General features: G+C 48.4%; 1 protein-coding gene across 3 annotated transcripts in view; it reads left to right on the forward strand.

The window, feature by feature from the left end:
* Positions 1-17,009, forward strand: part of COL27A1 (collagen type XXVII alpha 1 chain) — a 143,236-nt gene that overhangs the window by 13,363 nt on the left and 112,864 nt on the right. For all 3 annotated transcript variants that reach the window (XM_036393982.1, XM_036393983.1, XM_036393984.1), the window contains exons 3-4: positions 97-1,520; positions 10,379-10,432. In XM_036393982.1, the coding sequence (XP_036249875.1) occupies positions 97-1,520; positions 10,379-10,432 (1,478 nt within the window). The remainder of the gene's footprint in view (positions 1-96; positions 1,521-10,378; positions 10,433-17,009) is intronic.

Here is a 17,009-nt window from a genome sequence, read left to right on the forward strand (position 1 = left end):
GTTGCCTTTGTTCATGGATTAGTTTGACCTCCCTGCACACCCATCCAGCCCTTGGGCCTCCCAGCACCTCACATAACCTTTGTGCTTCCCTTTCAGATGTGGATGTTCTTCAAAGACTGGGCCTGTCAGGGAAAAGGCCATCGAGTGGATGGTCCTCCTCACGTGCAGCTCCTCAAGGAGTCATTCCTTTCAAATCAGGGGTCATCTTCACGCAGCGAGCCCGTGTGGAAGCCCCACTCAGCGCCCTGCTCCCCGCAGGCTCCAGCTCTGACCTGCTCCTGGTGCTGAGCCTCTGCTCCCACCGCATCAACAACGCCTTCCTCTTTGCTGTCAGGAGCAAAAAGAAAAAACTGCAGCTGGGGGTCCAGTTTGTGCCTGGGAAGATCATCGTGTACGTGGGCCACAAGCGCTCTGTATATTTTGATTACAATGTCCACGATGGCCGGTGGCACAACATGGCCATCAACATTCGTGGCCAGACTGTCACTTTATTTACTTCTTGTGGGAAGCGCAGAGTACATGCGGATTTGCATTTTAAAAAGGACGAGGCGTTGGATCCACAAGGATCTTTCCTCTTTGGGAAGATAAGCCAGCACTCCGTGCAGTTTGAAGGAGCCATCTGCCAGTTTGATATTTATCCTTCCGCCAAGGCAGCTCATCATTACTGTAAATACCTGAAAAAACAGTGCAGGCAAGCAGATACCTACCGGCCAAACCTGCCCCCTCTCATCCCCCTCCTGCCCAGGGATCCCAGTGCCTCCCCCAGTACCCCACAGCATACAGAGCCCTCACTGCAGGGTCTGAAAAACCTGACCACTGCTGCCCCAAGCTTGGAGTTTGGCAGGGTCACTGCGCCCCTCAAGACGCGGGGTTCAGGTACAACAACCCCCACGTTGCTGTCAACCCCACCATCGCGGCCAAGACTGACTACCAAAGCCACCAAGGTCACAGTGGCCCCACCTGTTGTGTCAAGTACCAAACCACAGGTACCCACCCAGTCCCCTCGGGGCGTGGGGACAACCCTCAGGGTGTCTCAGCCCACTCCCAGCACACGCAGGGATAAAACTCCCCCTCCCACTGCTAAAAGGGCCCCACCAACGAGCCAGAGCCTGGTCACGGCCAGCAGGAAGGAGTCTGAGCAAGAGACCAAAAAGAAGAACAACCAAAAACCAACCACTGAGCCCCCTGGAGCGCTCAGTACTGCAAAGCCACTGAGGAGGGTGACTGATAACACAACGAGCAGTGTCCACCTGGTTACCCTGAAGCAAACCCCGCAGAACCCGAGCCGTGGGCCCTTCCCAAAGAAGCCATCCCCCACCAGGAGAGTGGATCCCAGCATCATCCCTCTGGCGTACACCAAGCCACCCCTGGGCTCTGCCCGGCCCAGCTCCAGAGCCAGGGCCTTCAACCTCACAACCCCAGCTGCCACAGATGGCTATCAAATCTTTGACCCCTTGGGACCCACTCCATTTCCATTTTTACTGGGATTTCCAGGAGCGAAAGGAGAGAGAGGACCTCAGGTAGGTTCAGGCTCTTCGTGGTGGCTGTTCCCAGTCACAGCTCGGCTCAAGGGCTGGCAGACCACAAGCTCCACGGGTTTCTGTGAAGCTCATCCAAGTGTGGCAGCCAAGCCCTGCTGCATTCCTGATCATCACAATTTCAGCATAAATCTCAGTTTGAACCTGAGTGTTCAGTGATGGTGCATGCCGTGAAACATTTGTGGTTAAAGTTGCTGCTTTATGTCAGATTTTTAAAAGAAAGGGGAGGGGGGAAAGAGAAATCCCACCTTCTTTTCCTTTAAATTGTTGGCTAAAATTTTAATGACCAGGTTGGCGCTATCTTCCACGCCCTTGCTTTATCTCTGGTCATCTTCCATAGAAAACCCAGATGCTTTAAAAACATGCCTCAAGTTAACTATTTCTTGGCACTTGTTATTAATTTGTTTTGTATCTGATATTCACAAATCTAGAGAAGATTTGTGCCCTGTTCCAGCAAATGGAAATGCAGAGATGGCTTCAGGATTTATTTTTTCAAACAAAGTCTCATTTGTTTTTATGGTATAAGTTTTTCTTGGGTGTTTTGTTCTGGTTTTTATTTCTCATAGCCTGCACTTAAAACATGCAAAAAGTTTCCTTTATAAATTTAACTACTGCATTCCACATAAAAAATAACTCCTTTCAGGTTGTATATATTGGCCATTATAAAAGCATACACACGTTTTGTAATGCTAAAAGCACTCAGGCCCCACTAATTATCTGCTGGCTGTTCTTCTTTTTTTTTCCAAACTTGAGAATGCAAACATGATCTTTAAACTGGCCAACTTTTAGGGGGATTTGGTGTTCCAACCCAAACTGTCAATAGGAGAGAGGGGTTGTACATGTAAAATAAGTTTCTCCCAGACAGAGCCTTTTGTTGCCAAGATCCAGCCTAGAGGGAATTTTTATAGCTGACTTCTTAAAATAGTGAAAGAAGAGTTTACAATGGAAATATTGAGGCTGGTGTAAGGAATGACCAGCACTTGTCTCTGCAGAGCTGCTCCTTGGTGCAAGTAACACCCAAAGTGGAATGGTTGGGTCTCCCCAGGTCCTCAGTGGTAGATGAGCAGTTTGTGTTTCCTCCTGTCCCATCTCAAAGCTGGGTGGTGATTTCTCTCCCTGTTCTTTGGGTATGGAGTCACCCAGGGTGGTGTTTTGTTCCCAGGTTGCTGCCCCTGGGAGAGGTGAAGGTGATTCTGGGCAGGGGTTGAGCGTGGGCTACAGGCACCCATCCCTGATGGAGTCTTGCTGCTTGGAGAAGTTTTGCTAAATCCCTGAGTAGACAGAACAAGCTCCAGCAATTTGATCTTTGGGCAGGCTTCTGTGTTTTCTGGAGAGTCATTTCAGGCATATTTCCAAGAGAAGAAATACAGCAGTTGTGCATTTCCCTTAAAACACCTCTTAGCTTTAAGGGGTGAATCTGGATGCCTGCTCCAAGCCCACCACAATCCTGACCTCTGCCACCTTCTTGCTCTTCAAGTGTCATGAGGGTGACCAAGCTCTAAGCCCCTGCAATGTAAAGAGCTTATTATTGAACTGGAGTGGAAAATCTCTCTCAGGCTCGTGAATCATAGCAAAGAAATGGATTCAGGCTGTGGAGGGCTGAGGGAAGAGATGGCAGGATTTTTCCATCCTGTCTGAGAACAACTGGAGTCCTGAACCGAGGGAAAGGAGAACTTTCTGAGGCTCTGTCTGGCCTTATTCTCTTTGACTGCTGGAAACAAAATCAGGGCTTGGGGAGGGAAAGGTTATGGCTTGGCTGGAGCTGGCTGCCACACAGTGCTCAGCATCTCCTGTGAGTCACTCGGAGATCTCGGTACCACGCTTCCTTGGATGTCTCTGACGTGGGAAGGGAAAGAGGAAAAAATATCAGAATGGGGATGACATGTTGAGAAATTAATGCAGCACGTCCATGGCCAGATGAGCATGTTTGAGGGCAAAGTGCTGATAAATGTTCTGTGCCTGAGTAATTACCTGGCGCCATCCTCGTGCTGCCGCTGCTGATGAGGTCAGTGATATCCCAGCCTGGCCAGGGCTGGGAATGTCATCTGCTGTCTGGCACACCGAGGGAAGGAGAAGGTGATTAATTGGTTTTCCCAGTTGCTGCCTGATATGAGAAGAAGATTGCCTGATATCAAGAAGATTGTCAGCCTGAGGAGGAGGTGTGGTGGGGGGGAATTGCCTTCTGCCTGTTCAGCAAGGATTGGGGCCACCTTGGCTGTGATTTCTGGGCAGAGTGGCAGCCACAGAACCCTTCCACCTAGAGAAAAAGGACTGTTGTTCATCCTGATCATCCCAATGGCAGCCATGGTGTGAGGCAGTGATGACTCAGGCTGTGTGGTGTCTGCACTTGAGGCTTTGTGAATTCTTCTAAAATAACCAATGAAATATTCTTAGCTGTGCAGAAAGGCTCCATCCAACAATAGAGGAAGGGTTTGATGGTTAGAGGAGTGTGAGCAAAGGACTGAAAGGATTTATTTAGGAATAAAATTCAGCACCCTCCATGTATTAATCTGTCTTGAAGGACCATGTGGATGCTGTGCAAAAGGAAACGGAGATGCTGCATCCCACATGGAACTCAGGCAGAGCATTAATTCTTCAGGAGCATTGGGTTTGCTGAGCAGCTAGAGGAGGGAGGGCAATATGTTCTTAAAAAAGAAAAACTTCTTGGGAACCATTAATAACCACAAGCATTTGGGATCTCAGCTCTATGGTTTTTTTGGAGGGGAGAAATAACAAAAGGAACACCCAGATATCGTGCGAAGTTTGTAACGCAGCACTGACTCAGCAGCTGGCAAAACTCCCTCTGGATCATCCCCACTGCCCAAAGCATCTCAGCCAGCCTTGCTCCAGAGCTCCAGGCCCTGCAGCATGACCCCAGCACGTGGCTGGAAGTAGCCTAAAACCCCCCTCCAAAGAAAGATTCATACTGGAAAATAGTATCTGTTGTGAGCATGTCAAACTCCTGAACTAAGGCTCTGATGTGATGGGTGTTTGAATCCTCCAGTGGATGGGGTGTCATTTGCTTGTCTAGACCAGCAGCAGGTTTGGCAGGGAGATTTTGGGGGGCTGCTGTAGCCTCTCCCCTGCCCACCAGCAACACCTGCCAGGTAAAGCTGCACTAAACCCCTTCCCTGGCATGGCTGGGGTCTAGCACAGCACACCCCAAGTCAGACCTTTCTCCTCCTATAAAAAGCTGCAATTCTGTCCCTCCAAGCCTCTTGACAAGCCTAAGGTTATTTTTAGAGCGAGAAAACCACCCCTGATGCTGAATGTGCAGGCTGGGATCACTGAGAGGCTGTGGAAGTGCTAAGGCAAGAGGAGCAGGGAGTGCTTTTCAAGGACACCCCAAAATCCCAGCCAGAGGACAGGGGGGGCTCACACCCTCAATTCCATCTGCTTGGCCGTGGCCCCAGGCTGGAGGCAGTGGTGGTGCCTGGCAGGCTGCTCCCTCTCCCTCCCTCCCTGTCTCCCTCTCTGCAAGGCACATGTGTTTCCAAGGTCCCCAGTCTAGACTGCTCCAGCTGCCATCCTCTGCACGAGCAGTTTGTCTTGGAGCACGGCTCCTTCCCTAAAGAAACAATCCCAGCCAATTCAATCAGTGGGCAGGGGAGAGAGGTGACTGGAAACACAGATAAAATAGATGAAGTGCCTATTTCCAGTTCTCCTCACACCAGAAAAGGCTGTTTGAGCTGCCAGCCCATGATAAATTAAGGAACACACAACGTGTTTGAATATCTATTAACGAATGAGTCATATTAATAATAAAAAAAGAGAGACTGCATGCTTTGTATAATGCATGGGGAAAGTTTTTATCCTTGCTCACATAATTGGATCAAATTTTTTTGGTGATTTAACGGGAAATATCCCAGAAGGGAAATCTTGCAGGCAAATGACCAAGCATCAGAGAGGTCTGTTTGTGTAAAATAAAGTTAATTTTGAAGAGAGACAGTTGATAGTGTGTTTGAGATAAATGTGCTGCAAAGGATCTAGGATTGTACAAGTACACACAAGTATTTTTATAAATTTTTAAAAATAGAAAGTGAGTAGTAGAGTAGGTGATCCCTGTATTCCTTCCCAGCCTTTCAGGCTGCCTTCCAAGGCCTGGGATCGCTCCAGTGCCCTGCAGAGCCTGTTCCTGAAATGTCTCTGCAGAAAAGTGGCTTTCATCAAGCTGGAACACTCACATTTTGTTGTGCATTGTGCTGCTGCCCTGTGAGGAACCCAGTTGTGGACAAGGACCTTTGTGTGATAGGTGTTGCACAGACCCAGAGCAAACATCTGTGCCTGGTGAGGAAATCGTGTTACAAGGCTGGCTCTGCACCAGCAGCTCAGCTCCTGCCAGAATTATGAGGGCTTTTTGTTTTTACACTGGTTGAAAACCAGACATGTCCAAATTTTAATACGATAAGCCTGCCTTGGAGAAGAAAGTAACCAAAGTGTTGGGAGTTTCCCCCCCTAAAATTCTAGCTTTGTTTCAGGCAGTTTTTGAAGCCTGGCAATGATGGGGAGGTGAGGAGAGGTTGCCAGGCTGTTGAAAATGAGGGTTTTTCTCCTCCTCTTCTATTCTCCTAAGCAGGGAATTTTGAATTCCAGTGCTGTCCTTGCTGCTGCTTCCCAGACATGCAAGGCTAAAGGGTAGGTTTGTGGCAGTGGCCATCTTTCCTGCAGGAATATTTCTTTTCTTCTTGGAAGAAAACAGTTCAGGTCCTTTATCTGCAGGGGGAATGTCACTCCCTGCTCAGAACATGCTGCCAGTGTGGGGAGAAGCTTTTGGTGTGTTTTCTGAACTCCTTTTTAAGTTGACTTTCACTACAGGCATTGACACTGAGAAAGAGGAATGTTCTGTCTTCTCTCCTCAGTCCTAGCAGCGTTCTGCACTTCTGAAACTGAATTTTCTGGGACACAGGAGAACTGTGCCACTGGTGGCTGGACAGAAATACATTGGGAATACCCTAAAGTAAATTTATCCATCTGTCAGTGTGCACTGGAATATGAGCTTAATAGTTTCCTGGGAAATCTCAGCTCTTTGCTGCCAGGCTGAGTACTCACCCCTGAGGAAACCATTACAGGAATCCTTTGCTATCTGACCAAGTTGATTCAGCAGTCATTTCCCAATTTCCAGCACCAATTCTTGTACTCAGTGTGCTTTAATTCAACAGCAGGTTTGGCCTTGCTGAGTTTGGAGCAGGTCAGAAGGCACCTTGCTCCCTGCAGCACTGCTGTGGGCAGAGGAAGCAGTGAAGGAGGGGTCACAGTGTGGGAGAGGCAGAGGTATAAATTAACAGCAAGAGGAAATGGCAAGATTTCCCTTATCCTCAGGGTCCCATGTATTTTCCTTTCAGACAAGTATGTTTAATTTTCCATTTGCAATTTGAAGCTCAGAGAGCTAAGATTAAAAAAAAAAAAAGTCCCTTTTGCAGCAGCAAGTTTCCCAGCAGCAGCTTAGAATAAATCCTGTAATCATTTGGTGGGGTCGGTCGTCATTGCTAATGCTACCGTGGGAAACTGAGAAGGGTTAAACTTTATTGTGGCTGCCCTGAGCTGCTTCAGGAGCTGTTCAGGCTGGTTAACAGCTCAGCTGTTTGGCTGGAGAAGAGAGAGAGTGGCTGCTGCTGCTGCTGCTGCTGAGTTTCTCCTTGATCTCTGCTCTGGCTTTGTGTGATAACAGGGTGGGTGTTCTCTGCCATCCGTTTGCAGGAGGAGCAGGCAAGGAGCCAGAGAGACAAGAGCTGCAGTGCCAGGGGCAGGAGCTCCCACAGGAGGCTCCATCCCTGTGATGGGAGGGCAGGGGCAGAGCACTGATATCCTCACCCCACTGCCAGCAGCAGGAAACCCTCCTGCCCTTGGAGCACTGCCCTCTGCTCCTGGTGGAATTCCCCAGGGGTGCCCTAAGGGACAGTGGAGAGGTCCCCAAAGGCTCTGTGTGACCTGAGCTGGGGGTGAGGCTGGGGGCTGTGTGTGCAGGCTCACTGACAGGCATCTCCTGACTGCATCCATCATTTGTAAGGAGCTGGGCCCTGACCCAGCCCTTCTCTCTGGATGGCACATTTGCCTTGAGTGAATTCCAGCATTGCTCTCCCCAGCTGTGACATGTGGGGCTCTTATCCCTGAGCTTGAGCCTCTTGTCCGAGAGCATGGGCTGGGGCATAGAGAGGCAGAGGGGAAAGGAGGCACCAGGAGGGTGCCCATGTCCCATCCAACCCAGCCACCAAGGAACTGAGAAATGGGACAAATAAATACAAAGTGGCCTCACAGGCTGTCACTTCTCAGCACTGCCTGTGCCCATCCACTGCCCCAGTCCTCTTCCACCTTCACTGGCTTCAATTTAAACGTGGTCACATCTTTACCTTCTGCAGTTTCTGTAGTGCCTGGCACCTTTGAGCCACTCATCCCACCTTCCCCTTATCCCTCCTACTCCTCAAGCAAGGAAAAATGAGTCTGAAGGCATGGCAGATCAAAGCACCATGGCAGGGACTCCTGAGCTGTGTGCTGCTCTGTGCTTTTCCAGCTAGAAGCCTTTCTCTCAACCCTGTATTCCCACTCCAGTGCTGGTATTAACTCTCTCCCTATTTTTGTGTTAGTTTCAGTCTGTTCTGAGCAGCTCACATTTTTGGAGAAGGTTTTTGCTCAAGCAGCCAAGTACAATTGCAGCTGCTGTTAGCAGGAAGGTGGAAAAGGTCACCTCAATTCTGGTACATGGGGAACACCATGCTCAGACAGTTGCATCTCCTCTTTTACCTCCTCTAAGGGTGTAAATGGGGATGGGTTTTGGTGGAGGAGAGATCAAGGACATGGTTAATCTCTGATAAACTCTTATTAAACCTGTTGCTGCCTCAGTTGCGCTGGATTCGTGGTTTGATAGTTATCATCCCAACTAAAAGGGCAGGGGGATATTTTTAATAAAATCTGGGATTCTGGAGCACAATTATACATGAAGCTTAAAAAAACCCCTACAATTACATGTCTATTTGCACAGCTGTATAATTGCATTATGCACGGGGCCCTGAGCTGGCACAATGGCAGGTTAAAACACTGGGATATTGCTAAAATCAGGGTCAGCTGTATCAATGAGGGTTGTTAATACAAAGAGCACTAATACTGTGTTAGGCAGCACCAAGCAGCTGGCAGAGGGGTCAGATGAAGTGTCCCACACTGTGGAGGCTGGGCCTGTCCAGGGCAGGCAGGGCTGGGCAGCAGCAGGGGCTCCTGTGGTGACAGAGGTGCATCCCTGTGTCACACTGAGGGACATTACCTGTTCTCTGCTGTGCAGGCTCCTTTAAAACAAACCTTTCCTGTTATCTTCACTACAGGGAAGAAAGTCACTATTTATTTGCTGTGCTGATAAATTGATAGCACAGAGGACACTAGGCTTTTGTTTATGCCTTCCTTGAATTTTTTTTCTACTGTGCCAAGTTTGGCTCTTAAAATAGATAGATAAGACTTCAGATAATAGACTTTTATACAACTTAATGTGCTGTTTACATGTGGGAGGGTTGGTCATATCAGGGGAGTAATTATCCATTGGTTACCTGTATGGTTCAAGCAAGTTTTCTCTTTCCAAAATCTTTTCCTGGGCCTGAGATTTAGGGTAGGGATCTCCTGGGTTGATTTTTTTTCTCACTGAGTCATGACCTTGGTGACTCCTGGGAGCTGCAGGAGAGATCTTGAGCTTTTTGGCTCCTGCTCATGGGCATCACCAGCCTGAGCAGCTCTGAGCAGCTGGGCCAGCCTGGCAGGGAGGAGATCCCACAGGGATGGCCCAGTGGGAAGGGAGCAAGGCCAGAATGGCTTCATCCTGTGCCTGCTCCATGCCCTGCACCTTCATCCCTGTGGAATGCTGTTCCTGGGGCCTGCCATGCAGGCAGAGAGCTCAGGCTGCCTTCCAAACACCCTTCACTGCCTGCTCTGCATGTGTCTCCACTGAATGCAATGGAAACTTGTCTTTTGTAGCAAGCTACCAGAATATAAATCCTCTGGGAGAGGCTTTAATTAACAGTTATTCTTGTCAGACATGTTTGGCTTGGGGGAAAAAGAAGTTTTGAGGAGTTATTAGGAGTTGCAGATGGCTCTCCAGAAATCTGAATTCTCCAGCCCATTGGAAAAAAAAAGAATAAATAGATGAACAAATTCAAACCTCGTTGGTTAAGTATTTTTTCCTAACCTGTTTCAGATCAGTGCACAGCTGGGCTCCTGATATCTCCACTTTGTTCCTCCCCTCTTACAAGATCCCCACTACCCTGACATGTATGACCCGACCTTTCCTTTGCTACAGAACCATATTTAAGAATTTCCAACATTGACACCAATTTTATTACATTTTATAACCTGCTGCTCTGAAATATGAAGTGCTGGGGTTGCACATAATCACAGATTTTGTTGTAACTCATGTAGGAACCTACAACACCAAGAGCTGCACGTGTCCATCTGACAGAGATCAGAGCACACAATGTGCTTCCCTTGCCAAGGTGCTAACACAGAGCAGGAAAACCCAAAGCTGGGACACTCTTGTGTTACTCCTGTGGCACAGCACAGGCCCAGGAGAGGGGAAGCACAAGGCACAGCTGTGATCCTGGGAATGCAGGCTGCAGCAGGAAGATAGGGATGCTCTGTCTCTGCTCTCTGGAAATTCGTGCTCCTGCAGATGTTTTTGTGCGTGGCTTTTTATCCCTTTGTAGCAATAGCATAAGCTGAAGGGAAGTTTTGGCTGTGATGCTGTAATTGGCCCTTCTCCCCAGGTCTTCTCCAAATGATTGTGTTATGGGTCTCTCTCTTTGTGAAGTACTGTCAGGAGCACCATTCTGATGCAGAACCACCACTAATACCTATTTTTGTTTTTCTAGGGCCCACCAGGTCTGCCAGGCTTACCAGGACCCCCTGGCAAGAGAGGTTCTCGAGTAAGTGCTTTAAAAACTTCCTTCTACTTGTATTTGAATCTGCCTGTCCTGCTGTTCCGAGGGCTGCTGTAGCTCCTGTGGCTGAGTAATGATTTCTTCAGGACCTTCTCTGTTGAGCTCTGGTCTCCTTCTCTCTCATTCCCTGCTGGAGGTTTTCACACTGGTGATTTGCAGCCTCCCTGAGCTAAGGTTTGGCATCAGCAAAGGCTGGGGATGGACGTTTCCAAATGGCTGTCAGAAGAATGAGATCTGCCTGTCTCATTTTGTTTCCAGTCTCTGTTCCTTCTTGCAAGCTGAATATTAGCTGAATATTAGCTTTGCCTGCTTTTTGTACTCCCCTTCCCTCTCCCCAGCTTCACAAATTGTTTAGTTCAAGATCCTTCATTGGTGGGACCAAGGTCCAGGACCAAGGAATCAGCACACACAGAGATGAGATTTTTTTGTTCCCCAGACCTGCACTCTGACTCCTTTTCAAGCTCCAGAGCAGAATTCCTTATCAGCTCAGGAATTCGCAATGGCCCTCGCCGAATTTCTTCCTCCCCAAATGAAATTCTGCTGCAGATCTTTGAACACTGAGTGCTGTGCTGAGGAAACATCTGGAGCTGAGTGCTGCAGCTAGCTGTGAGAAAAGCCTCTGCTCTGGCCCAGCTCTCCCAGGGCTGGGCAGTGTGCCTGACCTGGATACGGTGCAGTGCTGGCACTGCTCTCCTGGCAGCCTGGGGCTGTTTTCCTGGGAGCACAGGGCAGTCCCACAGGCTGCAGCCATGGATCCCCTTTCTCAGCACTGCTGTGGGCTGGGAATCCAAAGGTGTGAGTGTCTGAGGCTGGAGGAAGGGAATATTTGGATCTGTGATGCAGGCAGCATCCTGGCCTGGCAGCAGAGGGAGATTTCCTCACACATACTTGGCTGAAGCTCAAGCCCCGTGTAATGTCTTTAAAGAGCAAGCAGGAGGCTGAGCTGGGAGGCTCTCAGGCATTCCCCCAGGACACTTGTTACACTCCTGTGAGATCTCACAGTGACCAGCAAAAACAAACTCATCTCTTTTCTCCAACAGTGAAATGCAGCTCTGCAGGACCCCTGGAGCCCGGGCCTGTGGGAATCAAAAGCTGATTTGGGCTGTAAGTGAGGGGGTTAGGCAGCACCAGGCTTGCGTTTACAGATGGGACAATCTGTTTTTAGCGAAGCATCAGCCCTGATGTCTTCTTCACAAGTGTCCAAGCTGCTCCCACATCAGTAGACTGCCCAGAGTTTGCATTTCTTGGCATCCCCATGCAAGCTGGAAGTTGGTTCCTACCCCAGCCCATTGCTTATGAGGGTTGTTTGCTGTTACTTCTGGCAATCCTGTGGTTTGCAAGCTAAACTGCAGGTCTGGAGCCCCCAGCTGCATCCCCTGCCTGCTGTATGGGTGATCAAATTTCAGCTCCACAGCCCAATTCCACTTGAGTTTCTTCTGAAGGAAATAGCATCACGGAGGCTGTGTCATAATTGTCTGTTATTCCCCAGCTGTGGCGTGCTCCATCCTATATTTGAGATGATCCTCTGAAAGACAATAAGCAACAGAGGGTTTCTGAGCTCAGTCCCTGCCAGAGGTGCTGAGAATTGGTCCAGGAAAGAGTTCCCAGTTAGGAAGTGCTCAGCACAGCTGAGCCTGGCTTGGCTCAGACCCCTTCAGAGAGGCTGTGCTAATTTTGGGAGGGGGCAGAAGGGTCACTCTGTGAATGTCTGGCCTGGAGCACTGGAGACAGGACTGCTCTGTGCCTGAATTGTTTGGACTTTGGGAAGTGTTTCTCCTGGTAATTTTTTCTTGTGTCTCTTTGGGATTTAGGGATTTCATTGGAAAGTGAAGTTGCCAGGAACTAAGACAGGCTTAGGGGAATTCTTGCATCTTTTGCTTTTGTTGTGCTTGAAAAACTTAAAAATAAACGTGCAACATTGCAAGGGTCATGTTCTACCTCTCCTAACCTGATCCTCCAAAAACGCAGCTGCAGAGTTCTTGCACCAGCCCATGGATAAGCCATGAGGTGTCCCATCAGGCTACAGCCCAAGTTTGGAGCTCCACAGGAGAGGTGAACATTGCAGGCAGTTTTGCAGTGCTGGATGCAGAGGAAAGGAGGGATCTTTTTGTCACCAATGCAATTCTTGGCCTAATGCATGAGATTAATTGCCCTTGTTGTAACTTCTGTATAATTTCTGTGTTATTAATGCTTATACAGCTGCCTGGCACATTTGAAAATCCAGTAGCAGCATTTGACTTGTGACTTTCTGTAGCTGTGAAGTCGTCTCATGCTGATGTGTGGTGCAGAATTTCCACCCCATATTGTCTCCTCCCTTTGTTCCCCCCATATTGATCAGGGTAAAATGAAATCTCTGGCCATCCTTTGCCTTGAGAGTGAGACTGTGGTGGGTGAGAGTCTGTAAGGAAATCTGGCTGCTCCCATGGATCTGTCTCCTGGCTCTCAGCACATGAGTATCACCAGACCTGCCTGTGTAGTCTGAGGGTGGCTCTTCCATGTAGGTAATGCCACCTGCTTTGCAAAAACACACCCCAGCCTCTGTGACAGCAGGGAAGAGGCTCTGACTGGGACACATCTCAGCATTCAAGAGCAATCCAAGGCAGGGTAGCAGAGTGGATAGTGTGGTAGTTTTGTTGAAAATTACAGTTTCTCAATTTTTGAAAGCCAATCCCCATTCCAGGAGCATGGAATTAATTGCACACCCAATCACTCCAGCAGCAGGGGCCCACTGAGACAGATTCAGGCTATTCCTGTGCTCTCCTCTCTGCAGCTATGAAAGGAAATTTTCATTTTCATAACAAGTGAAAACTGGGTGTTTCTTCTTCTCATTATTTCCTCAGGGACTCCAAGAGAAATGAGTTAAAAATTGCAATGGGAATGGCTAATAACACTATCCCAGGAGTGGCTAATAACACTATCAGGAGCTCTCCAGTCTGTAGAGATATTGCTGTAGTGCCATGTGTGCTCTCCAGGAAGGGTTTCTCTGTCTCTATCCAGCTGACTTTCAGGATGGTTTTCAGCTTTCATGTCTGCTTTAAGAATTTGAGACATAGGAATAGGTCTGTCCACACTGTTTATTCTTGGATAAATGTGCTGTGTGCCTGATCAGGTGTCTGTGCAAGATCTGAGGGAATGGCAGTGCTAGCCATGAAGGATTTCCCCTGCTTTATATGATGTGAAATGCCAGGCAGGTCACAGGACACCTTTTCCATGGTGGCAAGTCTGAGTGGTGGCACTGAGTGAAACCCCCAGCTCTGTGCAAGCCACGGGTGCTGAGCTTTTTGCATTTCTCCAAAACTCAGGGTCTCCCAGGGAGGCAGAGGCTGGGGCTGGGATTTGCTCTCAGGGATGTGCCAACAAGCTCTACAAGGAGCTGTCAGCAAAGGGCTCCCACTGGAGCAATCAATCATTCCTTCAGCACTGCAGCTTGCTCCTGCCTCCCTGCAGGCTCTGGGAGCTTCACCCAGGGCTGTCTGCATGAGGAGCTTTGCACAGCACACCTGCATCCACCACAAGCTGGGACTCGTTCCTCTGGTGTGGTTTGACCAGCAAAGTGCCCAAAGTTGGAGGGGGTGTGCAGAAAAGAGCGGTGAGAGTGACACTTGGTCTTAAACCCTGCCCTCCAGATGAGGCTGTGGAAATCCCAGTTACCTGGTTTGCCTCTGCATGAAGGAAACAGCAAGTCTCAGGCACATGCCAGACAGGAGCCCAGCTCGTGGGATGGTGTGGGCTGAAAGGGACCTTAAAGATCATCTTGTTCCAACCTGACACCATGGGCAGGGCACCTTCCTCTAGACCAGGCTGCTCCAAGCCCTGTCCAACCTGGCCTTGGTTGTTTGCTCAGCCCCCAGGACAGCAAGAAAAGAGCAACAGGCAGACTTTCCAAAACACTTAAATAATTCAGGAATTCACTTTAATAATCCAGGTCCCACTGGTAGTCACTCCCTCTCCAACAGGGGAGAAAACACTGGTACAAGAAGTGTTCCATCCCTGTCCACACCACAGGTCAGAGGCAGAATCAGCAATAAAAAGCCCTGACATGCTTTATTGAGTAATTGCTCTTAGTTTATTTAAACTCTGAGACACCATGGGGGAAATCCAAATGGATTTGGGTGAAGGGAGCACACATGCACTCCCTGATGCTTCAGGATGCACTTGCCATCCTCCTGTGAATCTCAGCAGCTTGAAAGACTGGGAGGTCCCATTGTAACATGTCCCTGTTACATTTGGTCTGTGCTTGGAAAAAATCTCCCTTTGCTTCAAAACGCAGGGCTTCCCTCCTGAAACAAGCAGCTCAGTCAGCTGGGGAGATTCCCCAGTATCCTCATCCCATTAGGAAGATTTTCCAATTTCTGAAAAGTGTTTAAAGAAACAGTTTGCTTGGCTTCACTTCAAATATTTAGCTCTTTTTCAGCAAGCTAGAGGTCACAGTGGGATCTGTAGGTCAGAATCAGAAAAAGTTGCTTTACACAGTGAAACCCCAAGACTTAATGAGTTTCAAATGAGTGGTCATTCCTCTGACTGGAGCTCTTTAGCATTTAGCAGGAGTTGGGAGGATTTTTTTCCCCCTTCCCTGTGAATGCTGGAGGGTTTGGGGGGAGCTATGCACAGTGACACTTTTGTTAATTTTTGTGGGCTGGGAACCACGAGGCATAAAAGGGCTTCTGTGAGCAGGGTCCCATCTCCAGGCACCCCCAAGCCTTGCTGGGTGGCTCAGGGTCCTTCTCAAGCAGCATCATTCACGCAGAAGGCATTCCAGGGAGCAGGGAAACCCCTCCTGCCCTGGAGAACACATTCAGGGATTGTTCTGCTCTCCGTGCCACGGAGCAGCCTGGGGCTGCTGCTGTCCCATGTCACATTTTCCATGGAGTTTCTGCTACAAGGCTTGGAAGCTTCCAGATGCAAGTCTGCCTGCTGCTAGGTTGGATTGTTTCAGCAGATAAAGGAAGCTGAAGTGGCTGGGGAAATGAGCAAATGTGACACATGCAGTGATATTTTTTTCATTTAATGGTCTCAGCACTGTCCTACCCTGTGTGTAGATAAGAGGAGCAAAACTGATGTATTGATGATGAATACATTTAGGAGAATCCAAATTTCCAGGTGGGAGTGGTAAATTGAATTAATTAATGCAATAGAGCAATTAAGTGTTGCTGACAGCTCCTGAGGCAGCTGCTATCCTGCGCCTTTTGTTACTCAGCCCATCTAACTGTGCCACACAGCATCTTCCTCCCCTGCCAAGAATGTGGGTGGAATCCCAAATTCAGGACTCACCATGTTGGAACACATCAAGATCAATTATTTTTTACAATTTTTAGGACTGCTGGCAGACTACACCCTTTTCTCTCCACAGCTGCCAGAGCAGTTTCAGATGTCTAACAGAAGCCCCAGAACTGGTCACAGCAGTTTCCTTCATACCAGACTGGACTTCCCACTATTATCTCATCACCAGGATGTGGCCACTTCCACTAGGGTAAAACCACATCAGTCTTTAGGGACAGGATGAGTCTCTGACCTTCCTTTGCCTGGATTGCACTGGATACACCCTGTCAGACTCATTGAACTCGGTGCTGAAGGCTCTGTTTTATCTCAAGAGTCTCTGTTTTCATAATCACACTTTTAATCACTAGAAACTGTGACTGGATTCTTCCTCCCCTCTTCCCTCCTTCTGCTTGAGGCTTTTTAGGATTATGCATTTGCAGGGTTCCCAGATGAAGGCAGGAATGATGAATCTGACTCCGTGTTCTCACAAGGCTAATTTATTATTTTAAGATACTATATTATATTAAAGAAATACTATACTAAACTATATTAAAGAATACAGAAAGGATACAGACAGAAAGCTAAAAAGATAATAATGAAAACTTGTGACTCTTTCCAGAGTGCTGACACAGCTTGACCCTGATTGGCCAATAAGTCAAAACAATTCACATGAAACCAATGAAACAATCACCTGTTGGTAAACAATGTCCTAGCACATTCTAACACAGGAAAACACAGGAGAAGCAATGAGATAATCATGTTTTCCTTTTTCTCTGAGCCTTCTCAGCTTCCCAGGAGAGGACTCCTGGGCAAAGGGATCTTTCCAGAAAATATGACAGTGACATTAGGATTTTGTTGCTGTGCTTTGGTTTAGTCTGAAAGAACTTGCTCCAGATTTTGCTGGGGGTGTGATTAGTCTCTTATCCAGGAGCTCTGGATTGGCAGCTGAGCTTCCCACAATCCAGGTTTCCTCTGGAATCCATCACTTTCTTCTGGGGGTCACAGCACCCTGAGCTGCTCCCTGACACTGCTCTGAGCCTGCCCTGGGCTGTGCTGGAGCCCAAACCTCAAATGATTGCTCTGCTGTGGGCTTTGGGCCAAGCTGCCTCACTCCAAAGCTGAATTACAGCTGAATTCCCTCCTCAAATCCAGCAGCAGGCTGGATTTATGAACCCCATTCAGAGCTGCCTCGATTATTGCTTGTGTGTAAAAGCTTTTTAGGAATTCATCTTTTATAGAGACTTTGCTGGCCTGATTTCTGTCACTTATTATTCATTATCCTACATATTTGAGACTGGAAAGA

Source organism: Molothrus ater, chromosome 20 (genome assembly GCF_012460135.2).
Source record: "Molothrus ater isolate BHLD 08-10-18 breed brown headed cowbird chromosome 20, BPBGC_Mater_1.1, whole genome shotgun sequence".
NCBI classification, from domain to species: domain Eukaryota; kingdom Metazoa; phylum Chordata; class Aves; order Passeriformes; family Icteridae; genus Molothrus; species Molothrus ater.